Source organism: Oncorhynchus mykiss, chromosome 1 (assembly GCF_057628025.1).
Source record: "Oncorhynchus mykiss isolate SJ-2025 chromosome 1, ASM5762802v1, whole genome shotgun sequence".
NCBI classification, from domain to species: Eukaryota; Metazoa; Chordata; class Actinopteri; order Salmoniformes; family Salmonidae; genus Oncorhynchus; species Oncorhynchus mykiss.
The window spans coordinates 20,328,932-20,355,534 of NC_143022.1; the positions used below are offsets into that span (position 1 = coordinate 20,328,932).

A 26,603-nucleotide genomic window follows, 5' to 3' on the forward strand; every position below is an offset into this window, starting at 1 on the left:
ATTTTTTAAATGTTTGAATAAATGCACTGTTTGTCTCCGCTTGAGCTTAAATGTACACTGTAAATAAGACAAATGGTCCCTTCAGAATCAAGCATCAAAGATGGTCCATTTAATATCAAGATTAAAAAAAAAACATGATTCCAGTTCTTAAACTTTTTATTGAACAGCATTACATGTCCTCATTGATCTGAATATAAAAGCGGTACATTCTTTTGAACATGACACTCAGTAAATTATCTTGTCATAAGGATGTCCTGATCTGTAGGTCAATCTCACATGCACCAACTAATACATTTCATTACAAAAATGATCTGGTATAAAATGTTTTAATAGTACCATGTAAAGTGTCCATACATTTCCAGTGCTGAGTGCAATCAAGGCAGCTCCTGGTTGTCAGATATAGTGATACTCTCTCATTTCCTGAAGAACCTCCTCCAAGGCCTCTTCCATGGTCAGCTGGGGAGACTTGTGACAGCGAATGAACTATAACAAAGATCGCACAGGTTGATTGAATCCCACTACAACTAAGGAAAAGTTGAACAAAATCTGAAAATGCCAATCTTTGTCTTGGATTATGACTACAACTGGACAGTGTAAGAAGTGTGAAAACCACAGTTATGCTTGTTTACACGGAGGTCAGAACACAATCATGGTTACATTAAGACACGAGCCAGCGCGAGATATGAGTCGGAAAACATCTTGATTCAGGGATGGGATATGCCACTGTACTTCAAATTGGACTTTTATCCACACTGCTACATTGAAGATTGAAATACTGGTAGTTACCAGTAGCCGCAGCTATTATGGAATGGCACATCGCGTTCAGGTAGGGTCGCTATCTTCTGGCCAAAGCAAATATTTAACAATGGTTGAGAGCCTCTCATAAGAGGATAGGTATCAATGGGGGATGTTTGACTATCAATTATACCTTCAGTACTCTGTAAATGTGTAGGAATGAATTTAGGATTGGGCAATAGAGTAGCCTACCTCCTTGGTGTCCTCCAGAGTGGTGTAAGTGTAGTCTGCAGGGCCCAGGGACTGCAGCAAGGAGGAGTGGAGGTGGCGACTGGTCTGGACAAAGTGTTTGGTGAGGGCCAGCTGCTGCCTCAGCATGTCGTTAAGGGCAAACACAGCAGGGCTGTACGCACTGAGGGCTTGGGAGGAGGTAGACACAATATAGGTGTGGTCAGTAGGTTGAAGACCTGAGCCTTTCCTGTAGATAAGAGATTAGGCCTCAGGCATTGTGTTAACGATGGTGACAGTGAGGTGGGTGAAACAATGCGTCGACTAGCATGAGTCGCAGTGTAGCGATTGAGGCTCAACTGAGGCATTTTATTAAAATATATGTTTTAACTTAAATGAGTGAGAATTTGTCACTGAACCGTGGCTGTAAGGACATACCCTCCACAGCCTCTGCACTGACGGTGTGACTTGCAACAGGGGTTGGATCCACGTAGGCCATCCCCACCGCTGGCCCCAGGGTGGCCATACCTACACAGACTGACAGTTATGTAAGGATAGGTATGACAGACAAGTAGCCATTACTACATTACACTGACTAAAATGGCAATATTGTTTTTGCTGTTACAAATATTACTGCAGTTAGTTAGTGGACAAACCAGAGGACCAGGTGTAGGCCAGTCCGTCTGCTTGGGTCTGCACCGCAGCCTCTCTCACGCTCCTTCTGCTGGGCGAGCGTCTTTTCCACACACTAGACGGCGTGATGGTGTCAGCCACAGAGTGGGAGCGAGATGATGATCGGGAATAGGAACCCTTGCTGCTTCTGCCAGTGAATGAATTAGCGGTTCTACTGTAGTCTGTGTGGGTGACGTGACTGTCTCCCTCCGAGACGCTGGAGTACTTGTCTTGCCGGGATGTGTCCGAGACAATGTAGTTCCTGACTTCCGACATGTCCTTGTCCCCGTATCCCAGGTGCTCAGAGATCTCACTCACCCTACTCCTGTCTGTCTCAGTCCTGATCTCACTCTCAAAGTCACTCTCATAGTCATTCCTGGACTCCTCTGATGGGATCTGCTCCTCACTGGAAACTTCCACCATAAATGATTTAGCGGCAGGGTCCTTGACCGCTTTGGTTTCTTTCTGGAAAACAAAACCTCATCAGAAATGAAAAAAAAAATATTCATGCATCTACTTACTAAATATAAAAGAGTGCAAAACATGAAGTATTTTCATAATTAAAACAAAGTATGGGATCTGTGCTTCAACACTATCAGGCCCTGTACAGAGCGCTGTAGCTCTGCGAGCCTCTTCCTGTATGGCTCCAGGGGTGGCTGGCTGCCATTATTACCAACCTTATTCATTTTTTTGTTCTCAGACATTCCAAGCGTGATGACCGGTGCCAGGTCGTCTAGTGACATAATGTTAAGCTTGAATTCTGTAGAGAAAACATGACTTAATAAATCAACTGAATTTTGTAAATTATATTAAAGCGCTCTGCATCACTGTTAGGCCTTCACACTCAAAACAAAATAGAAAAACACTACTCATTTCTATATTGCTTTTCACTACAACTCAGACTACAGATATTTAACGCATGACATCTTACCATCAGAGACCCCACTTTTCTCACTGATGGCATCGTCAGAGGGCAGGTCCTCAGGGTAGAGTTCCACCAGGGAGCCCAAGGCCTCAGGGAAGAGCTCCTCCAGGGAGCGCACCTCGCTGAGGGCTGACACTGAGGACCGGGAGCACCTGAGGTGTCTGGCCCGGGGGGAGCCCTGTCTGCCTGGGGTGGGAGTGTTGGGGGGAGAAGGCGATGGAGAGAGGACCACTGAGGCACTGCGGATGGAGAGAGAAGGGCTGTGCTGTGCCAGGGCTCGGCTGGAGAAGCGATTGGGGGACCCGAGTCGTTGAGGAAAGGGTGGGGAGCGGGACAGTGCTCTGACTGAGGATAGCCAGTCTACCAGTGGGGGTGAGGGTGAAACCTTTTGGCTTCTTTTGACGAAGGACTGTGGAATACAAGAAAAAGGAGAGATGGTGGTTAATTTGCACATTGCTGGTACTAAATTGCTATTAATACATAATACCACTCTTAGTAAGGCAGTGAGGTACCTTTCTAGTTGTCTGTGAGGACACTCTTGCTTCTTTGTGCAGGCTATCCTCTGACAACTCAAAAGAGCCTCCCAGGAGCTTCCTCATATCCTCCTCATCACTGTCTAGAGTCACACCCCGACTGGCCACCCTGACTGGAGGAGTAGGGGCTTTGAAACCACCCAATGGCATGAGATCCAGATGTGGGCCTTTCTCCTTGTGAACTACAGCAGGTGTAGGTGATGCATTCACTGACTTCTTCAGGAAGCGTTTTCCCTTCATGCTGAGGTCACTGCTGGACTGGTCAGATAGGGTCAGGGGCGTCTCCCTCTCCTGGGGGGCTGGTGGTGTACTCCTATTAGACAGTGCTGGTCCATCCCTGGCTTGTTGCCGGTTTCGGATGCGGTTCTCTATGAGGGCCAGTCGGCTCAGGGCCGCGCTCTGTGAGCTCCTCTGGCATGTGGTCACATATTTGGGCTCGACCGGCTGTGTCTGGGTCCTGCTCTGGGCTGGAGGTTGGCTGGTAGCAGGTGGAGGGGCTTTCTTGAGGAACCTGCTCCCCCAACCAGCCCCAACGCTCTCTGGTGGTGGGTCGTCCTCTAAGGATAACGCTAGGTCGCTCAGGTCCTGGAGTGGGGTTTGTCTGGCTTGTGAGGTGTTTCTCCTATTGGCAATGGTGTCCACATTTCCCTAGGGAGAAAATTGCAATAGAAATGCAAAACATTCTGTGAATACTTTGCACTCACCATTCTTGCAGTTCTGGGTAGCTTAGCTAATGAACAACCATTGGGTGTAAGGTATAAAATAAATTAACTTGAACTTACTGGATCTCCATGGGTTTTAACTGTTCCTTTGGCCACATAACGCTCTGGGTTATCCTTCGAGTCAGCAGTGTTTTTGGTAATTCTCCTCTCTGAGAGCTGTGCCTGTGCTCTTTCCAGAGCTGAACTCCTGCCACAACGATTCCACATTCTATCTATTAGTTTGTTAGAAACACATTCAAATGAATGTTAGATTAGCTGTTCAACAATTGGATATTTTCAAAACATCTGCGTTGTCATTTTTTATCATATGAAATAGAAAAATAAATGCAGGAATTAAAAATAAAAAAAAACAGCAAAGCTATGTTCATCGTAAGTAGTTCTAAGCAGTTTAAAAAAACACAGTGACCTACATTTACACTGGGCTGCTAGCAAGAATATATCTGCTTTGCAGTCGTGTACTAAACAAGTAGACGAGTGCATACGACATATGCACTTGATTAGATGTGTCCGTTTTCAAATTAACATTGTAGCAACAACATGATTTGACCATGGATCGATCAGCCACGATCGCTACAACGTATCCAACGTTTCACCGTAAACAGCGTCCCTCGTATCCATGGGACGAATCGCAGTTTACTCACATGAGTCACATGACATAATTTAAACGCGCCATTCTACGGAAAGCTAAGAGGCACGGGCTTTCAGAGGTATGTCATGCAATGTCCATATTTTATTGTTATTGCATTAAACAAGGCATTTGGTAAGCCTAGTGGATGTGTGTGTCAACGTTGGAGGGACGTTTATTTTGCTATGTAACTGTGTGGAAAGGTGCATTTAGACTATAGCATGCACATTTGAATAGCCCACTTGGTTCTCGGAATAGGTGAACATGTTTTTTACAATTTTACAAACCTATCCACAACATAAACTAAATTGTTTCCCTCTCGTCCCCTATTATTGCTGCTCTTACAAATTCAGAGACTTTATTGAAAATATGGCCAACTCGGTGTTGAAGAGGTTGCCTCTAACCTCTGGTTCAGAGTCAGATATTTTTTATCCCCCATGCCGTTAAATCTAGGGTTTGGGATTGGGCAATCTGACCCTAGACCTCGAGCCGATGTGTAAACAAAGATGATGGATATACTGATAAGATGCTTCTCTCCCCCCTAACAGTGGCAGTTGTTGTCCACAAAGCAGCATAGCGGGCTGCTTTGTGGACAACAAAGCTCCCGTCTATCCTTTCTTTGGATCGGTGGATACAATTCAATTCAAGGGGCTTTATTGGCATGGGAAACATGTGTTAACATTGCCAAAGCAAGTGAGGTAGATGACATACAAAAGTGAAATAAACAATATAAATGAACAGTAAACATTACACATAGCTTCAAAACAATAAAGACATTACAAATGTTGTAACCATGTACAAATGGTTAAAGTACACAAGGGAAAATAAATAAGCATAAATATGGGTTGTATTTACAATGGTGTTTGTTCTTCACTGGTTGCCCTTTTCTTGTGGCAACAGGTCACAAATCTTGCTGCTGATAAATCTAATTATTTTAACACTTGAATATTTGACGAGGGTTGTTGACGTCAACCGCCTGTATTGGATGGAAAGATGCTATGCTACTAGCCTCATACATTAAATATGCATATAACCATCTCGAGACAACGCAAGATGTCGGAATGTCACGTGTCCTACTTATATCACTACACTCATGACAACCTAAACATTACAAAACTTCTATTCGATCAAATAAACTTCACGTAGCAAATAAATCATTCGTTTTTTGTTGACCAAATTCGACACTCGCTCATTGACCTCCATACAAAAACTCCTTGCTTGGTGTTCGAAAAAACGTAACCTGCTGGATGGAGGGAGACAGATTTTCCGTCGAGTTGGGCCTCTCTCTTTGACTCTTCCTCTCTGTGTGTAATCCGAGCACTTCCGAAAAATAACTCGTGGTCTCATTTCATTGGACAGGATCACATCCAATGAGCTGCGGCCATCTGTGAAGGAATACGGCGTTAGAAATGATCATATAACCTGTTTCCTTATTCTTTGAGCGTTTATTACTGGGTTTCAAGGAGCTAAACGACACAGTTAACCTGGACAGCGGGACGGTGGAAGCATGAGGGTCGCAGTGGCAATATTTTCAGTTTTTGCATCGGTAGCTGTCATCATCGACGCTACTGTATACTTCAAGGAACAATTTCAGGATGGAGGTAAATGTGACTTTTGTCTTACTGATCATTGCTTAAACGTTTATATGTGATAGATTATGTTTTGGGGATGATCTAATCAAGTGCCCATACCGTACCCTATAACGTAGTGTTTTGGTCTTTACGGTCTTTAATTACATTTTCAATGTTCTTCCTGCATGTAGTAAGTAGTCAATCACTTTGGTATCTAGGCTATTGCTTGGAAAAAGCTCCATTGTGTAGTTTCTGTTAAAATACAAGTTTTCTGTAATGTGGAACATGAGATTACACCTTGTGCGTCAAGGAAGTTTTTGAGTTTTATTGGATTTTTTTGTTCTTGCATAAAATCTATTTGAAAGTGAATTGACATAAAATATCATTATGGTCAGATTTTTACACAGTGTGTAGAAGACGCACCATTTGTGTATGTATCAAGATAACTTTTGACATAGTCTCAAGGTGAAATCCATTATTGTCATGATTGATTCTTTCACTTTTGATTTGTTCGTTGATTTCCTACCATCCTTACTCATCCATGTAACTTCCCCTAGATCCTGACTGATAAGAATGTAAATGTTGGTTTCAGATGCATGGAAGAGCCGGTGGCTTGTATCAAAGCACAAGACTGACTATGGAGAGTGGCAACTGACTGCTGGGAAGTTTTATGGCGATGCTGAGGCCGATAAAGGTGAGCTGAATAGGGATATACAGTAGTTTGATCACAAGATGTTTCAATATGGAATTATGCCCAATTCCTTCACTGAGTCTGAGTTTGCATATGCCAAATGGTTGCAAATGGCTCCCTTAGATTGTGGATTGTTGTAAATGCACAGCGTATTCTCGCCAACACTAATCAAAATGTAATCTACATTACATACAGTACTGTAAACTCACTATACATCACTCGCCTCCTATACCTTATACCTACTGATGTTAATGTATTATCGTCTTACCTGTTCCACAGGCCTCCAGACCAGCCAGGATGCCCGTTTCTATGCTATGTCCAGCCGCTTTAAACCCTTCAGCAACGAGGGCAAGCCCCTGGTGGTCCAGTTCACTGTCAAACACGAGCAGAAGATCGACTGTGGCGGCGGATATGTCAAAATCTTCCCAGCAGACCTAGACCAGGCAGCTATGCACGGAGACTCGCAGTACTACATCATGTTTGGTGAGTGGGTGCAGAGCACCACTAGTTTTTCTGACTGAGGAATGATTTTTGGTCAGAGATTAATCCCTCTGTGTATATTTGTTAATTCCATTCTTTTAGTTTTAGATTTGTGTGAATTGTTAGATATTACGACACTGTTGGAGCTAGGAACACAAGCAAGCATTTCGCAACACCCGCAATAACATCTGCTAAATATGTGTATGCGACCAATAAAATTTGATTTTGTGACCCTCTGTCATTTTCAGAAACGTGTGGAGTTTAAGGTAGATTCTGTGTTTTATTGATGTAACAATCATTATATTAAATGCTTTCTACCCATCCATCCCACAGGGCCAGACATCTGTGGCTACAGCACCAAGAAGGTTCACGTCATCTTTAACTATAAAGGCAAGAACCACCTCATCAAGAAAGAAATCAAATGCAAGGTAAGACATTTTAAATTCCTCAGCATTGAATTATGTTACTGCATATTACCCATCAGGCCTTTCTTTGCCTCTAACCTGACCCCTGCTGTTCTACACTTTGTCCCTTCAGGATGACGAGCTGACACACCTGTACACTCTGATCCTGAACCCGGACCAGACATACGAGGTGAAGATCAACAATGAGAAGGTGGAGTCAGGCACTTTGGAGGAGGACTGGGACATTCTGCCCGCAAAGACCATCAAGGACCCTGAGGCCAAGAAGCCAGAGGACTGGGACGACAGGCCCAAGATTGACGATCCTACAGACACCAAGCCAGAGGTGAGCCTCTTTGATTGAAGACATTTGATCAAAAGTAAACCAGCATTCATATAGGGAATATCAGAATCCCGATTGAGAAACGTAATCCAAGTTAAAAGAAGTTTATAAGCTGTTACTGGGAATGACAATGTGCTGAAGAGGCTCAGACCTTTTTTTGCATTGGTGTCCAGTCAGCACTGTTTCCCTATTCGGCCCAATGCATCTAGTCAGGAAACACAGTTCCATCAATCCACTGTAAAATGGACAGATCCCAAAGTTTCCCCAAGGCTAGTTACTCTTACATAATGGTAAAACCATTTTTAAGAATTTGATGGCTATCACATTTCATTCTACCATATTGGCCCATTGTGCTTAGAACATGTTGTATGATCTTTCTTCCTGATATTAACAGTAATTTGACTATTAAAGCCAAAGAGCTTGAGCTTTCTGTGATCCTGGTTTAGTTACACCATTTCAGGAGTTCTCTCTCTTTGTCCAAAGTACTTTAAGTTCTGTCACTGGCCAACTAATCTTGAACTTTCTCACTAGGGCTGGGAGAAGCCTGAGAACATCCCTGACCCTGATGCTAAGAAGCCTGATGACTGGGATGTGGACATGGATGGAGAGTGGGAGCCTCCTGTGATCCCCAACCCGGAGTATCAGGTACACACTGAGTTTGAACCAGTGGCTAACAACACTTAAATAACTTCAATTATTAATTTATAAGCATTTATAACAGCTTATGTAAATGCTGATTAAGCTTATTATGTTAATATACTCTAGAATCTTCATGCATTCATAGCATATGCAATACTTACAAATAGTTTAATACAAGTTATTATAGAGTTGTTGTATTAGTTAATGTGACGACTGTTGCTCATCGAATGATTACAAGTTTCTAATTACGTGATTAACTGAATCAAGCAATTATTAACTCATTAACCTGGGGCACCATGGGAAAACTATGTTTTATTGAGATTCTATTTCCCAAATTAACTCAAAGAATATCAGAATATCGATTTTACAACAGCCGCTAATTAACCAGTTGCCTCTAACAATCTCGTTCTGAACGTCGTATAGCACGTGAATCAGCACGGACCCGGGTCCCACTAATGAAATCGTACCACACCAATCTTAATGGAATATTTATTTACTAAAAGCTAAAATGATGATAAAAGATACACATAGACAAAACACATTTTTAGGCTATTGATTAGAACTTAGTATAACGGGCCAACACACTATGGCGCGTGTTACCCACAATGGGAATTTCAAAAGAGAGGGAACAGAAAGAAGTACACGAGAAATATGCATTTGGGTGAATTTGTCAGCTATGCTATTCTAACCCTAGCTTTGCCTCAAACTGCCGCTCTTATGGGTCAGAATATAATGATGTAATTACGTGGTGATGATCTCCGGGGATTCTCTGCGTGGACCGTTCCGCAGTTCGATGACGCACTTCTCCTGCGCGTCCTCCTGGTGTGAGTGTCCTTTTTGGCTTAGGAGTCTGTTCCCCCACCCCTTTCTCTGGAAGGGGTCTTCTGAGGACAGACAGCTCTGTAGCTCAGAGCTCACAGCATAGGAATAAAACCCTTTAGATACCACGGTTCGATGGGAGATGGAGGCTAGGTGGTTCGACTTGAATTCACCCGCTTAGACACAGCTACTCATCCGTAGCTTGGGTAGAAAAGGATTTCTTTGTCCTCAAACTTGCGTTGCATTCTGGGTTTGTTTACTTTTTAAGACCCTGCTGCAGCTGGGGTCACGCAGTCCTGTTGTAAATTCTATACTGGGCGTACCAAGTTAATGAGGCAAGGGCTAGATTTTTCTCAAATCCCATTTTAGACAACTAACTTAACATTTCATCTTCCCCAAAACATTCTCTTTGATTTGGATATTTTCCATACAACGTACAATGTATAAACATCAAACGTATACTAGGAAAACCCTTCACATTACAATGTTTTCGTAATAACATAATCTATTAACCTTTAATAACCGAACAAAAATGACATACATTTTCATAGTCCATCTATTGTCATGACCACCATTGTGGCTGATGGAAACCATTGTTCCAAAGTCCCTTTATTTCATGTTTAATGTTCTGAGGCTGGTTCTTCATAGTGACAGGACAAAGGGATTTGTCTGTGGCCTGAGATTTACCAGGGGAGTGGGGGCCATAAAACCCCCACGTTTTCAGACCCCTAGATCTCTCCTCCTCTGTTGGGGATGAGAGATAATCTGTAGGGTTGTGGTCTCCTGTAACCTGACCTGATCAAGACAGTCATGACAGAGTGTTATCCTTCCATGAGCTGCATTATACAGCTAGTTGGTCACCACTGGTAGTATAATATCTGGCCTTGTCTTTTCAGGGAGAGTGGAATCCAAAGCAGATTGAAAACCCCGACTACAAAGGTACCTGGGTGCATCCTGAGATTGATAACCCTGATTACACAGCTGACACCTCCATCTACAAGTTTGACAACATTGGAGTGCTGGGTCTGGACCTGTGGCAGGTATGTTAGACAATGAATGAGAAATTTGTAGCTGAAGGGTAATTATGGGCTTGATGTTACATTTGTTTGTCTGTCTTTCTATAGGTGAAGTCTGGCACCATCTTTGACAACTTCCTGATTGGTGATGATGTAAAGGAGGCGGAGGAGTTTGGAAATGAAACCTGGGGAACTACAAAGGTAAGATTTTGTTATTTTCATGATACGTTTCTATTTTGCATAAGTTAGTATGAGTTCAATTTGCTATTCCTCTTCAAATGTTAGACCAAAATACAACCGACCCACAGTGCTCTCTCAATGACCCATTTTCCTTATTTGTAAAATAGGAACCAGAAAAGAAAATGAAAGATGCACAGGAGGAGGAGGAGAGGAAAGCTAGAGAAGAGGAGGAGAAGAGCAAGAAGGACACTGCTGACGATGAGGGAGATGATGATGATGATGAGGAGGATGAGTCAAAGGAGGAGGAAGAGGACAGCCCAACGGAAGAAGGGGAAGAGGAAACTCCCAAGAAGGACAAGGACGAGTTGTAAATTAAACTGAACAGAAGATGTTTCTGTCCCGCCCTATCTTCTCTCCAATGGACTGACTGCTGTGCATCATCACATTGAGTAATACCCTATGGACTTGCCCTTCCTGTGGCAACCTATTTTTCAGGTGTAGGGGTGGGAAAGGGGCAGGCAATGTTTGCCTTAGAGGTTCCATTTTTTTTAAACATTTTTTTTAAAATAGGTGTTTAGGGTTGAATAACTGGGTTTAAGTTTTATGTTTCTGTGAGTGATTAATTTAGGATAATTTCCCCCTTTATTCAGAATGTGGTCTGTCCTGTCCATGTGTCCTACAGTTGCTCTAGGTGGTGCTGCCACTGGCTTCCTTGCTTTTATCATCAGCTACCATCAGTTCATCCCTTCAGTGTCAAAGCAAAGGATTATTCCCCACATTATTGTCATCAGTCTTATCTGATATTGTCTATTTTGGGAAACAAATTGGGTGCATATCAGTTGTAGTTTGTTTGATTTATTTTTATACAGTTGTATGCTGTACTGTACTATAAATTATTATAATCAACATCCTTTTAATTTATTCCCTCGTTACAATCATCCTGTTTGTCCACCATTCATAACTCTCCCATGATCTATTTTGTACATGTTGCTGTCTCAGACCTTGCTTTAGTTGTATGGCAGCCGCAGACATGACTATCAGACTAAAGGATCTAAACTGTGACTCACAATCTTAAACATGTCACTGTCCTCACAGAGTACTGTTTAAATTTCAGTGAATAAATTAAGCTTTTTATTTCAATAAGTATTTTCAGGAGACTTACATTCCAGAAAGGTTAGATTCTTACTGATTTTGTGATATGGATGGGTTTGCTGTAACTGTTCTAATTTGGTGTTGTAGACACAATGAGGAGAGGTACTCTTGACCGTGTGTTTTATTTCAGGTCACTGCCTCTTAGGACACTCAGGACAGGGCAATGGCAGGTCTCTGCCTCTCTGAGGACACTCGGGACAGGGCGGTGGGCCTTTTCTCTAAACCATGTTCTGGAACAATCCATACCCAGATACAGCAATACATGCAAGTTTGTCAGTAACAGTACACAACATTTTCAGTAGAAAGAAACCACTGAAATTGTTTGCTTTCTAATAATTGTACAATTCCGTAACTGATCATTTTGTAAATGAATGTCTCCGTCAGTCATGTTTTAAATGCTTGTTGAAAACCCACTAAATAATTTACAAAGTCATTTTGTTGTATGAGGTGAGACTAGAACAGCATTTGATATTGGGTAAATCATATGCACAATCATTTAGATTCACGTGGTATAGCCGTAGCCCCAGCAGTATGTCTTGTCTCAGGCAGCAAGTAGATGGCGTCTGACTACAACACAACCAATACAGTGATAGCTGAGTCACACAACTAGGTCCTACTGTGGCAACAGTAGCCTACAGAAACTGGTGTAGAGCCCTTTAGCGTCTGGCAATTATCGGGAATCGTCTTGAAGATGCTGTCGATAACGCTGAAGACTCTTCAGCAGCAAACGTTTAAAATAGAAATAGATCCAGAACTAACGGTAAGTAGTGGAAGTTAAGTTAGTGACTCCAGTAAAAATGCTTGAGGCCGAGGGGCTGGGAGCAACCAGGGCCTTGGACAATGCGATTTAATCTGGAGAGGGGGATGCTATTTTATATAATGTTGTCATTCTTCATGTCACATTTTAACAGGTGTTGTTGTCAAATGGCGATATTCGTGGCGCCTGAGATTGCCTGGCTGTATTCTCATGAATGATGACGCAAGATTTGACAAGCCCAGGTCTCGATACCATAGAGCGGATCTCGTATACCCCCTTTTTTGGACTATAGGAATCGGGTGGAGGGGGGCGTTATGTACATTTGTTATGCTATATTTGTTTATACACTACCATTGAAAAAACAGTTTGAGAGGCTGTACAATTAACAATACAAAGATAAGGTTAATAACAATATACATTATTTAATGCATTTGAGATATTCTACAACAATTGTATTTTTTTAAATAACGTAGACTATACATTGGGGGGCTCTTGTTTATTAAAATGTATTTTAAAATGGTTTCTTACACAATATTATGATTGTTTGCTGTTTTCAATACCTTTCCAATGTCAACACATCCTCTTTGCATATTTATCTGCTCTATATTTGGCTTAATTCACAGGTGACGTTTCCCCTTTAGAATGCAACTACCATAGCCCCTTACATAGCAGTGACCTTTAGGGTTCTACCTTTAGAGCAGCTTTCTGCTGTCATTGAGAATGCTTTCTCAGTCAACTCACCTGGGAAAATGGTTTAGATACAAACATCTGATTAGCAAGACCCTGATTTGTTGAATCAGGTGTGTTAGTAATTAGCAGTAGCACTGGGATGGAACAAAAGCCTGCATCCCCTGAGGTTCCACAGGACCAAGATTGAGTAACACTCAACCTTTAGATAAATGTAAATAGTAGTATGACTGTGTACAAGCTATGGCATCTGCTTTACAAATTCTTTCCCTAGGCCTGTATTGCTAATTGACTGAGAGATATATTACATTGCTGGTAATAACACTGTCTGGTGAGCAACTCTACAGCTCAGTTTTAGAACTGGAACATGTATTACTGTATCATTAACTTGTGTATAGTGTGTCAACTTTAAAAATACATGTATGGTGTATCACATAAGGGAATGTAGAGCCATTGAAATGCATCTGTCTATAAAAAATATCTGTGTACTGCCTTGAAGCACTCACAACAAGGTGAAGTAATGGCAGAATGTGAATCACAGGCTCACAGCTTTCCACTTCCAATCCCATAATCCTCAAAGATTCTGCTTTATGACGGAGCTGAGACATACAGTATAATGTGTCACCTCATTAGGTCCAGGAGGTCCAGGAGAGGTGCTCTCCTCAGAGAACTAATCAGAAGAATGCCCTGCCCGTAGAGATCAAACTAAATGTGTTCTATCTCTAGTCCTATTTAACAGCTTGTCATTATGTTATGTTATTGGCAGGTAAAAGCCCTGAAGGAGAAGATTGAGACTGAAAAAGGGAAGGATGGCTATCCAGCCACAGGGCAAAAATTAATCTACGCAGGTAAAACAGCAGTTAATCACTAACTGCATCTTGAATATCTATCGGACACATCAGGAATGTTGTAGCCTATAGATCTAGACTGAACAAAAATATAAACGCAACATATAAAGTGTTGGTCCTATATTTCATGAGCCTAAATAAAAGATCCCACAAAATTTCCATATGCACGAAAATAGTATTTCCCTCAAATTTGTTTACATCCCTGTTAGTGAGCATTTCTCCTTTGCCAAGATAATCCATCCATCTGACAGGTGTGGCATTTCAAGAAGATGATTAAACAGCATAATCATTACACAGGTGCACTTTGTGTTGGACACAATAAAAGGCCACTCTAAAATTTGCAGTTTTTTCACACAACACAATGACACAGATGTCTCAAGTTTTGAGGGAGCATGCAATTGGCATGCTGACAGCAGGAATGTTCACCAGAACTGTTGCAGGAGAATTGAATGTTCATTTCTCTACCATAAACCGTCGTTTCAGAGAATTTGTCAGTACGTCCAAACGGCCTCACAACCGCAGATCACGTGTAACCATGCCAGCCCAGGACCTCCACATCTGGCTTCTTCACCTGCGGGATCATCTGAGACCAGCCTCCCGGACAGCTGATGAAACTGTGGGTTTGCACAACCGAAGGATTTCTGCACAAACTGTCAAAACCGTCTCAGAGAAGCTCATCTGCATGCTTGTTGCCCTCACCAGGGTCTTGACCTGACTGCAGTTCGGTGTCATAACATACTTTAGTGGGGAAATGCTCACCTTCAATGGCCACTGGCACACTGGAGAAGTGTGCTCTTCATGGATGAATCCCGGTTTCAACTGTACTGGGTAGATGGCAGACAGCGTGTATGATGTTGTGTAGGCGAGCGGTTTGCTGAACAGAGTGCCTCATGGTGGTGGTGGGGTTATGGTATGGGCAGGCATAAGCTACGGACAATGAACACAATTGTATTTTGGCAATTTGGCAATTTGAATGCACAGAGGTACCATGATGAGATCCTAAGACCCATGGTCGTGCCATTCATCCACCGCCATCACCTCATGTTTCAGCATGATAATGCAGGGCCCCATGTCACAAGGATCTGTACACAATTCCTGGAAGCTGAAAATGTCACAGTTCTTCCACGGCCTGCATACTCACCAGACATGTCACCCATTGAGCATGTTTGGGATGCTCTGGATCGACGTGTACGACGATGTTCCAGTTCCCGCCAATTTCCAGTAAATTCACACCGCCATTGGAGAGGAGTGGGACAACATTCACAGGCCACAATCAACAGCCTGATGACTCTATGCAAAGGAGATACAGTGGGGCAAAAAAAGTATTTAGTCAAACACCAATTGTGCAAGTTCTCCCACTTAAACAGATGAGAGAGGCCTGTAATTTTCATCATAGGTACACTTCAACTATGACAGACAAACTGAGAAAAAAAATCCAGAAAATCACATTGTAGGATTTTCAATTAATTTTTTTGCAAATTATGGTGGAAAATAAGTATTTGGTCACCTACAAACAAGCAAGATTTCTGGCTCTCACAGACCTGTAACTTCTTCTTTAAGAGGCTCCTCTGTCCTCCACTCGTTACCTGTATTAATGGCACCTCTTTGAACTTGTTATCAGTATAAAAGACCTGTCCACAACCGCAAACAGTCACACTTCAAACTCCACTATGGCCAAGACCAAAGAGCTGTCAAAGGACACCAGAAACAAAATTGTAGACCTGCACCAGGCTGGGAATACTGAATCTGCAATAGGTAAGCAGCTTGGTTTGAAGAAATCAACTGTGGGAGCAATTATTAGGAAATGGAAGACATACAAGACCACTGATAATCTCCCTCAATCTGGGGCTCCACGCAAGATCTCACCCCGTGGGGTCAAAATGATCACAAGAACGGTGAGCAAAAATCCCACAACCACACAGGGGGACCTAGTGAATGACCTGCAGAGAGCTGGGACCAAAGTAACAAAGCCTACCATCAGTAACACACTACGCCGCCAGGGACTCAAATCCTGCAGTGCCAGACGTGTCCCCCTGCTTAAGCCAGTACATGTCCAGGCCCGTCTGAAGTTTGCTAGAGAGCATTTGGATGATCCAGAAGAAGATTGGGAGAATGTCATATGGTCAGATGAAACCAAAATATAACTTTTTGGTAAAACCCCAACTCGTCGTGTTTGGAGGACAAAGAATGCTGAGTTGCATCCAAAAAACACCATACCTACAGTGAAGCATGGGGGTGGAAACATCATGCTTTGGGGCTGTTTTTCTGCAAAGGGAATAGGACGACTGATCCGTGTAAAGGAAAGAATGAATGGGGCCATGTATCGTGAGATTTTGAGTCAAAACCTCCTTCCATCAGCAAGGGCATTGAAGATGAAACGTGGCTGGGTCTTTCAGCATGACAATGATCCCAAACACACCGCCCGGGCAATGAAGGAGTGGCTTCGTAAGAAGCATTTCACGGTCCTGGAGTGGCCTAGCCAGTCTCCAAATCTTTGGAGGGAGTTGAAAGTCCGTGTTGCCCAACAACAGCCCCAAAACATCACTGCATGGAGGAATGGGCCAAAATTCCAGCAACAGTGTTTGAAAACCTTGTGAAGACTTACAGAAAACGTTTGACCTCTGTAAATGCCAACAAAGGGTATACAACAAAGTATTGAGAAACTTTTTTTATTGACCAAATACTTATTTTCCACCATAATTTGCAAATAAATTAATTAAAAATCCTACAAAGTGATTTTCTGGATTTTTTTTCTCATTTTGTCTGTCATAGTTGAAGTGTACCTATGATGAAAATTACAGGCCTCTCTCATCTTTTTAAGTGGGAGAACTTGCACAATTGGTGGCTGACTAAATACTTTTTTGCCACACTGTATGTCGCGTGGCATTAGGCAAATGGTGGTCACACCAGATACTGAATGGTTTTCTGATCCACACCCACTACCTTTTTTTAAGGTATCTGTGACCAACAGATCTGTATTCCCAGTCATGTGAAATCAATAGATTAGGGCCTAATGAATTCATTTAAGATTATTTATTTCCGTATATAAACTGTAACCCAGTAAAATCTTTGCATGCATGTTGCATTTTATATTTTTGTTCAGTGTCATTGAGCAGGTTCTTCTTGTTGTGTTTTGGTAGGCAAAATCTTGAATGATGACATACCTCTAAAAGACTACAGAATTGATGAGAACAACTTTCTGGTGGTCATGGTTACAAAGGTAAGATTTCAACACTGTTTTAATGGATTTTCTTGGTAGCCATTCATATGTGAGGATATTATACGAGTTCCTTATTTTATTGATTAATTGATAGTAAACTTTAACAAAGGACATACAAGATTTATGTGTGTGCTTATGATACTGTCATTACAGCATTAATGGCAGTGGAAGCAGTAGTTAGTAATTTGTATTTGTAGAAATATATTATTTATTGATGTCTAAAGATGAGGTAGTTGTCTGTAGTCACAGTGGTCATCTCTGGGCAGTCTTGTTTGTTGTCTCCCTACAGCCCAAACCTCCAGCTACTCCACAGATTTCTCCTCTGGCAGCCCCAGCCTCTACCCCTGCTCCTGCCCCTGCACCTCCTGCTGTTTCTGGGTTGTCCCTCTCTGACATTGCCCGACCTACCTCATCCCCTGCCCCCATGGAGATCTCCACCCTGTCCCCAACATCCACACCTGCCCCTACCTCAAGCCTCACACAAGCAGTGGAGTTCTTCACACCCCCTGTACCAGCCCCTGCTTCTTTTCCCCCTGCAGCCCTGGGGACGAGTGCAGCCCCAGCTGCAGCAGCATCCTCCCTCTCAGAGGTAAAGCCTGAGGGGGAGCACCCTGAACAGCCTTTTGCTACACCACCAGCCCTCTCCTCCTCCAGGTATTGACTTCTGATAAAATATTTTATATCTTAGATTGTTTAAAGATGTGTATGGCAAACATGTTTTTAGTTCATAAATGTGTCTGTTTTGATCAACAACAAAAAATTCTCTCACAGCCTTGTTGATGACTTAAGTCTCCTGGAAGAAGCAGCGTCAATACTGGGTAATCAAGAGACTAGTCTAATCTTTCACATCAAAATATCATGCTTCATCTTCCCATTGATTTATGACCCTGTATATTTTCCCCCTCTCTTCATGAGACAGTGACAGGACAGGCATATGAGAATCTAGTGTCTGAAATCATGTCTATGGGATATGAAAGGGAGCAGGTTATTGCAGCGCTGCGAGCCAGTTACAACAACCCAGACAGAGCCGTGGAGTACCTGCTAATGGTGAGTTTCCATCCTATCAGTGATTTAATGGTAGATGAGTGTATTATGACCTGGGAGCAGTGGAGCTAATTCCTATGCTCCACCACACTCTTTTCCACAAACTGACAGTGTGCATATTCTGTATGCACGGGATAAAACATGATTTTCAGTCTCAAAGCTGTATACAGTTCATTGTGTGTTTATCCATCTGTCTCCCTTACAATGCAAAGCGCTTTGAGAACTTAGGAGAGAGCAATATAAATGCACTTCATTATTATTATTTAATTGTCCCGAGGCATCATCAATTCTTATCTCTACTTCATCCAGGGGATTCCAGCCGAGGCTGACGTTCTGCCACCGGAGGCGTTCCTACACACAGCTCTGGCCAACCTCAACCCCACTGTCCCTACTCCTGCCCCAGCCCCTGCTCCAGCCACAGATAGAGCCCAGCCCCCACCAGCAGCCACGAGTGAGACCACCTACCCACCCACTCTACTCTTGTTCTTTTACCAGGCCCATGTGTCTCTCATACCAACCAATAATTTCTCTGGACGCACATTGTCAGCTCAGAACTGTGTTTCATATAGGTCTTTGAACTCTATGTCCATTAATTCTTGTTTTGCAGCAGGCGCAGTGTCTTCAACCCAGCAGCCCCCCTCGTCTGGTGGGCTGATTGGTGGGCTTACTGGTGGTACTGGTGGAAGTACTGGGGATGAGAACCCCCTGGAGTTTTTGAGGAACCAGCCACAGTTCCAGCAGATGAGACAGGTCATCCAGCAGAACCCAGCTCTCCTTCCTGCCCTGCTCCAGCAGCTAGGCAGAGACAACCCCCAGCTGCTGCAGGTCAGTGGGGAGACTGGACATCCCAGTGACTGCATGCAGTCTCTCTCCATCCACGTAGCCATGCTCATCGGCTTGGCTTTCCAGACCCAATCTGGTTTTATGGGAGGTTGTAAATATTCTGCCCTTTAGATTCTGTTTTGACTTAACCTACTAAAAAGGAAATCATTATTTGTATTCGTAAGGGTTTATATGATGATGTTCTTTCTTTGCAGCAAATCACCCAGCACCAGGAGCGGTTTGTGCAGATGCTGAACGAGCCCCAAGGAGGAGAGATGGTAGAGGAGGGAGTTCAGTCCCAGGGGGCGCCACAGACTAACTACATCCAGGTCACCCCACAAGAGAAGGAGGCCATCGAGAGGGTATGAGTATTTATGTTTAATAATTGAGATTGAACTCATTTATATCACTTTCTCAATGCGAAGCTCGCTGTGTCATTGGTTATGTGTTTCTGAGCTGACAATTGCCTATGTGTTTTCATTACAGTTAAAAGCCTTGGGATTTCCAGAGGGACTTGTCATTCAAGCATATTTCGCATGTGAGAAGAACGAGAATTTAGCTGCTAATTTCCTGCTCCAACAAACATTTGATGACGAGTGAATGTGCATGCGTCAGCATGAAGGGGAAGAATGGAGGGCTAGAGAACGAGTGATAGTGCTACAAAATGTGATTTGGAAGGAAGGAGTGGAAAAGGTTACCAAAAGTGACTTGTCATTGGACAAAGACGTGATGTTTAGTTACTGTAAGCTATGCCTTCTCCATTCTCTCTGAGTATGTTAGCTCTCAGTGGTCTCTCTTGCTCACTGCTGCCATTACTGCTGCTATCACTGCTGCTATTACTGCTGCTATCACTGCTGCTATTACTGCTGCTATCACTGCTGCTATCACTGCTGTTATTACTGCTGCTATCACTGCAATTATTGCTGCTATTACTGATGCTATCACTGCTGCTATCACTGCTGTTATTACTGCTGCTATCACTGCAATTATTGCTGCTATTACTGCTGCTATCACTACTGCTATTACTGCTGCTATCACTGCTGCTATCACTGCTGTTATTACTGCTGCTATCACTGCAATTATTGCTGCTATTACTGCTGCTATTACTGATGCTATCACTGCGACCATTGCTACTATTACTGCTGCTATTACTACTGCTATCACTGCTGCTATTACTACTGCTATCACTGCTGCTATTACTGCTGCTATTACAGATGCTATTACTGCTGCTGTCACTACTGCTATCACTGCTGCTATTACTGCTGCTATCACTGCTGTATTACTACTGCTATTACTGCTGCTATCACTGCGGTATTACTACTGCTATCACTGCTGCTATCACTGCTGCTATTACTGCTGCTATCACTACTGCTATCACTGCTGCTATTACTGCTGCTATCACTACTGCTATCACTGCTGCTATTACTGCTGCTATCACTGCTGTATTACTACTGCTATTACTGCTGCTATTACTGCTGCTATTACAGATGCTATTACTGCTGCTGTCACTACTGCTATCACTGCTGCTATTACTGCTGCTATTACTACTGCTATCACTGCTGCTATCACTGCTGCTATCACTGCTGCTATTACTACTGCTATCACTGCTGCTATTACTGCTGCTATTACTACTGCTATCACTGCTGCTATCACTGCTGCTATCACTGCTGCTGTCACTGCTGCTATTACTGCTGCTATCACTGCTGCTATTACTGCTGCTATCACTGCTGTATTACTACTGCTATTACTGCTGCTATCACTGCGGTATTACTACTGCTATCACTGCTGCTATCACTGCTGCTATTACTACTGCTATCACTGCTGCTATTACTGCTGCTATTACTACTGCTATCACTGCTGCTATCACTGCTGCTATTACTGCTGCTATCACTGCTGCTATTACTGCTCCTGTCACTGCTGCTATTACTGTGGCTATTACTGCTGCTATCACTGCTGCTATCACTGCTGATATTACTGCTGCTATCACTGCTGCTATTACTGCTGCTATCACTGCTGTTATCACTGCTGCTTGTGCCGTGTCCATCCATAGAGTTACAGTGGATGTTTGCCTCACCATATATTGCTTTTCAACCTCTCTTAAAGGAAACCCCAAACATACTTTGATTTGTGTTTGCTATGTGGGCCTCAACTCTTGGGAGAATATACTTGAGTTTCCCGTGATAAAGTGACAAAACCAGCAAAATGGCCATGGAACTTGTTTATTGTTTGTTTTTTCATATAAAGGTAACTCAGATATTTTGTAAATTAAATGTCATATCAATGTTGGAAAGTTATTTTGGCACTTTATTTTACTTTTACAGAATTAATGTTGCTATTGTTTATGTATAATCATTTGTGTAAAAGATAAGGAAGTTATGTTATTGATATTGAAATGTGATAACACTGTAAGATGAGACATAAAGAGAAATCCTGGATTTGGTTCCAGATGTGTCCCAGTGTAGTTTCACTGTAAGATGAGACATGATGAGTAATCCTGGATTTCAGATCAAATAAATTCAAAGTTTATTTGTCACGTGTGCCGAATACAACCTTAGAGTGAAATGCTTAGTTACAGGCCCTAACCATCAGTGTAGAAAATAGGTATTAGGTTAACAATAGATAAGTAAGGAAATAAAAAACAACAATGAAAGACAGTGAATAATAACAGTAGTGAGGCTATAACAGTAGTGAGGCTATATACAGGCACCGGTTAGTCGGGCTGATTGAGGTAGTATGTACATGTAGATATGGTTAATGTGACTATGCAAGTATGATGAACAGAGAGTAGCAGTAGCGAAAAAGAGGGGTTGGCGGGTGGCGGGACACAATGCAGATAGTCCAGTAGCCAATGTGCGGGGGCACCGGTTAGTCGGGCTAATTGAGGTAGTATGTACATGAATGTATAGTTAAAGTGACTATGCATATATGGAAAACAGAGAGTAGCAGCATGGTTCCAGATGTGTCCCAGTGTAGTTTCACTGTAAGGTACCATATGACTGCACTAAATGACGTTTGAGCAACATAGTTGTTTTTTACAAATACTTGCTCAACACTTGAAAGCTAGTTCTAATGATAAGCTGTAGACCACACTATTTACCAAGAGAGTTTTCCTCTATATTTTGATTTGATTTTTTAGTTTGAGCCCTTTGTTATTATTTCATAAGCATGTTATGCACACCTAATTCTGTTCTCCCTGAACACTTTCTTGTGTGTTTTGATTGCCCCTGATCCTTAATGTATCATGTCAAAATAAATCATGCTGTACGTTTTTTTTATCCACTCTACCATGCCTTGAGGTTAGTCTCATTTTGTTGAAGATTAATTGTTTGTTTGTGCAAAATTGTGTACAGATTGTTTTATAGGTCCATGGTTAGTCAAAATGTGTATTTTAATTATTCATAGATGAGTGCCATAGGATTTATATTGACTATCATAATCAAACAGCCATCCTATAAAGGGTGTTAAAAGTGCAGTGAAGTTCTGGAAGTGCTAGAAACCACCCAGTTTTGTGTGAACAACACGCAACACAGGCCTCTGCTTTTTCTTTTTTCTTGTGTGTAGACGAGAAAGATTGACCCAGCTGACTTTCTGTATCATAATGTACATGGAGTTGATTTCAGCTTTTGCAAAATAAGCCTCTTTATTGTGAAGACTGTTGCTCTGAGCGATGTAGGTTGGTTGGTTGATTGCATGAGTTTTATAACAGACTTAAGCTGAGCTATGGCATGCTGTGGAACCACAGGAGTGATGATATTGATTTTTATCATTTTGTTTTGTTGTTTAACTTTTTGTTTTTTCTTATTTGAAACTACAATAATGCATAGGGATTTAGCCTTAAATGCACCACTTGAAGGTTTGCTGAATGTTTTTTAAGGTTATTGTTTCAGCGTTATGTACAATAAATAGGTTTTCAAAGCTTTAAAATTGTGTCATTGGTTATGATTACACAAGACTATGCATCTTGAATCCAATGGTGGAAAAAGTACCCAATTGTTATTCTTGAGTAAAAGTAAAGATACTTTAATAGAAAATGACTAAAGTAAAAGTGAAAGTCACCCAGTAAAATATTACTTGAGTAAAAGTCTAAAAGTATTTGATTTTAAACATAAACTCAGCAAAAAAAAAGAAACGTCCCTTTTTCAGGACCCTGTCTTTCAAAGATAATTACTTCACAGATCTTCATTGTAAAGGGTTTAAACACCGTTTCCCATGCTTGTTCAATGAACCATAAACAATTAATGAACATGCACCTGTGGAAAAGTCATTAAGACACTAACAGCTTACAGATGGTAGGCAATTAAGGTCACAGTTATGAAAACTTAGGACATTAAAGATGCCTTTCTACTGACTCTGAAAAACACCAAAAGAAAGGTGACCAGGGTCCCTGCTCATCTGCATGAATGTGCCTTAGGCATGCTGCAAGGAGGCATGAGGACTGCAGATGTGGCCAGGGAAATAAATTGCAATGTCACCGGCATCACCGGCAACAACGTCGCCTATGGGCACAAACCCACCATCGCTGGACCAGACAGGACTGGCAAAAATTGTTCTTCACTGACGAGTCACGGTTTTGTCTCACCAGGGGTGATGGTCAGATTCACATTTATCATCGAAGGAATGAGCGTTACACCGAGGCCTGTACTCTGGAGCGGGATCGATTTGGAGGTGGAGGGTCCGTCATGGCCTGGGGCAGTGTGTCACAGAATCATCGGACTGAGCTTGTTGTCATTGCAGGCAATCTCAACGCTATGCGTTACATGGAAGACATCCTCCTCACTCATGTGGTACTCTTCCTGCAGGCTCATCCTGACATGACCCTCCAGTATGACAATGCTGCTCATTCTGTGCATGATTTCCTGCAAGACAGGAATGTCAGTGTTCTGCCATGGCCAGCGAAGAGCCTGAATCTCAATCCCATTGAGCACGTCTAGGACCTGTTGGATCGGAGGATGAGGGCTATGTCCGGGAACTTGCAGGTGCCTTGGTGGATGATTGGGGTAACATCTCACAGCAAGAACTGGCAAATCTGGAGCAGTGCACAAGGAGAAGATGCACTGCAGTACTTAATGCAGCTGGTGGCCACACCAGACTGTTACTTTTGATTTTGACGCCCCCCCTTTGTTCAGGGACAAATTATTTCATTTATGTTAATCACATGTCTGTGGAACTTGTTCAGTTTATGTCTCAGTTGTTGAATCTTGTTATGTTCATACAAATATTTACACATGTTAAGTTTGCTGAAAATAAACACAGTTGACAGCGAGAGGATGTTTTTTTTTTATTGTTGCTGAGTTTACTTACAATGCATTTGGAAAGTATTCAGACCCCTTCCCTTTTTCCAATTTTTTTTAAGTTACAGCCTTATTCTAATTCTAAATTACATTTCCTCATCAATTTGCACACAATACCCTATAACGACAAAGTGAAAACATTTTTTTTTTTTTAAATACCCTATTTACATAACTATTCAGACCCTTTTCTATGAGACTCGGAATTGAGCTCAGGTGTATCCTGTTTCCATTGATCATCTTTGAGATGTTTCTACAACTTGATTGGAGTCCATGAAATTAAATTCATTTGACATATTGACAGTGCATGTCAGTTGACAGTGCTTGTCAGAGCAAAATTGTGTTGAGGATTGTGTCGAGGCACAGATCTGGGGAAGGATATCAAACAATTTCTGCAGCATTGAAGGTCCCCAAGAACACAGTTGCCTCCATCATTCTTAAATGGAAGAAGTTTGGAACCACCAAGACTCTTCCTAGAGCTGGCAGCCCTGCCAAACTGAGCAATCGGGGGAGAAGGGCCTTGGTCAGGGAGGTGACCAAGAACCAAATGGTCACTCTGACAGAGCTCCAGAGTTCCTCTGTTGAGATGGGAGAACCTTCCAGAAGGACAACCATCTCTTCAGCACCCCACCAATCAGGCCTTTATGGTAGAGTGGCCAGACAGAAGCCACTCCTCAGTAAAAGGCACATGACATCCTGTTTGGAGTTAAGGACTCTCAGACCATGTGGACTCTCAGACCATGTGAAATAAGTTTCTCTAGTCTGATGAAACCAAGATTGAACCCTTCGGCCTGAATGCCAAGCGTCACGTCTGGAGGAAACCTGGCACCATCCCTACAGTGAAGCATGGTTGTGGCAGCATCATGCAGTGGCAATGTTTTTCAGTGGCAGGGACTGGGAGACTAGTCAGGCTTGAGGGAAAGATGAACAGAGCAAAGTACAGATGAAAACCTGCTCCAGAGAGCTCAGGACCTCAGACTGGATCACCTTCTAACAGGACAACGACCAAAAACACACAGCCAAGACAATGCAGTAGTGGCTTCGCGACAAGTCTCTGAATGTCCTTGAGTGGCCCAGCCAGAGCCCGGACTTAAACCTGATCGAACATCTTAGGAGAGACCTGAAACTCCCCATCCAACCTAATAGAGGATCTGCTGAGAAGTTTGGGAGAAACTCCCCAAATACAGGTGTGCCAAGCTTGTAGCGTCAAACCCAAGAAAACATTTTTTTTTTAAAGCTTTATTCAACTAGGCAAGTCAGTTAAGAACAAATTCTTATTTTCAATGACAGCCTACATTGTGGTTTAACTACCTTGTTCAGGGGCAGTGGGTTAACTGCCTTGTTCATGGGCAGTGGGTTAACTGCCTTGTTCAGGGGCAGAACAAGGGGCAGAACTGTACTTGTCAGCTCAGGGATTTGAACTTGCAACCTTTGGTTAATAGTCCAACACACTAGGCTACGCTGCCGCTCCAAACCCAAGAAGACTTGAGGCTGCAATCGCTGCCAAAGGTGCTTCAACAAAGTATTGAGTAAATGGTCTGAATATTTCAGTTTTAAATGTTTTATACATTTGCAAAAAATGTCTAAAAATCAGCTTTTGCTTTGTCATTATGGGGTATTGTGTGTAGATTGATGCTAGATTTTTTAGTATAAGGTTGTAACGGAACAAAATGTGGAACAAGTCAACGGGTCTGAATACTAAGTATCAAAAGTATATAATATAATTGCTAAAAAAGTAAAAGTATAAATAGTTTCAAATTAAATAGCAACACTTTCTTGTTTTTTTTTATTGTACGGAAAGCCAGGGCACACTCCAACAATTTACAATCAAAGCATGTGTGTTTAGTGAGACTGTAAGATCAGAGGTAGTAAGGATGACCAGCAATGTTCTCTTGATAAGTGCATAAATTAGACACTTTTCCTGTCCTGCTAAGCATTCAAAATGTGAAGAGTACTTTTGGTTGTCAGGGAAAATAAATTAAAACGTAAAACATTTTCTTTAGGAATGTAGTGAAGTAAATGTAAAAGTTGTCAAAAATAAAAAAATAGTAAACTAAAGTACAGATACCCTAAAAACTACTTAAGTGGTACTTTACATTTTTTTATACTTAAGTACTTTACATTACTGCTTGAAACAATATGACAATTTCCACACGTTTGAAAGACTATAATTTCATAGTGCCATGCACAAGTTTGTCCACTAGG

General features: G+C 42.2%; 3 protein-coding genes across 16 annotated transcripts; 2 read left to right on the top strand and 1 right to left on the bottom strand.

The window, feature by feature from the left end:
* Positions 1–138: 138 nt before the first annotated feature.
* On the bottom strand, positions 139–5,765 carry c1h19orf44 (chromosome 1 C19orf44 homolog). Of its 11 annotated transcripts, none has more exons than XR_016486804.1 (9): positions 5,296–5,750; positions 3,876–4,027; positions 3,073–3,741; positions 2,567–2,969; positions 2,313–2,395; positions 1,620–2,100; positions 1,402–1,491; positions 988–1,213; positions 139–483 (listed from the first exon to the last, which is right to left on the bottom strand). XR_016486804.1 is itself a non-coding variant. In XM_090200528.1 (9 exons), the coding sequence occupies exons 2-9, from the start codon at positions 4,020–4,022 to the stop codon at positions 394–396; spliced, it is 2,139 nt and encodes a 712-aa protein (XP_090056654.1). In that variant the 5' UTR covers positions 4,023–4,027; positions 5,681–5,765; the 3' UTR covers positions 139–393. The 11 variants fall into 11 exon arrangements, 7 of the variants coding, with proteins under 7 accessions (XP_090056654.1, XP_036817877.1, XP_090056436.1 ...); XR_016486787.1 differs by having other exon boundaries at positions 1,402–1,500; XR_005039417.2 differs by lacking the exon at positions 5,296–5,750 and adding an exon at positions 4,226–4,459.
* Positions 4,229–12,165, top strand: calr3a (calreticulin 3a). Of its 4 annotated transcripts, none has more exons than XM_021600208.3 (10): positions 4,229–4,522; positions 5,904–6,041; positions 6,604–6,705; positions 6,982–7,185; positions 7,516–7,610; positions 7,720–7,929; positions 8,458–8,571; positions 10,281–10,424; positions 10,509–10,601; positions 10,748–12,165. In XM_021600208.3, exons 2-10 carry the CDS (start codon positions 5,948–5,950, stop codon positions 10,949–10,951), a joined length of 1,260 nt encoding a protein of 419 aa, XP_021455883.2. In that variant the 5' UTR covers positions 4,229–4,522; positions 5,904–5,947; the 3' UTR covers positions 10,952–12,165.
* A 49-nt stretch (positions 12,166–12,214) lies between these two features.
* Positions 12,215–23,034, top strand: rad23ab (RAD23 homolog A, nucleotide excision repair protein b). Its single transcript, XM_021578349.3, has 10 exons — positions 12,215–12,492; positions 13,943–14,024; positions 17,165–17,244; positions 17,534–17,898; positions 18,016–18,062; positions 18,164–18,291; positions 18,598–18,739; positions 18,896–19,113; positions 19,326–19,472; positions 19,597–23,034. Exons 1-10 carry the CDS (start codon positions 12,424–12,426, stop codon positions 19,708–19,710), a joined length of 1,392 nt encoding a protein of 463 aa, XP_021434024.2. The 5' UTR covers positions 12,215–12,423; the 3' UTR covers positions 19,711–23,034.
* The last annotated feature ends 3,569 nt before the right edge of the window (positions 23,035–26,603 follow it).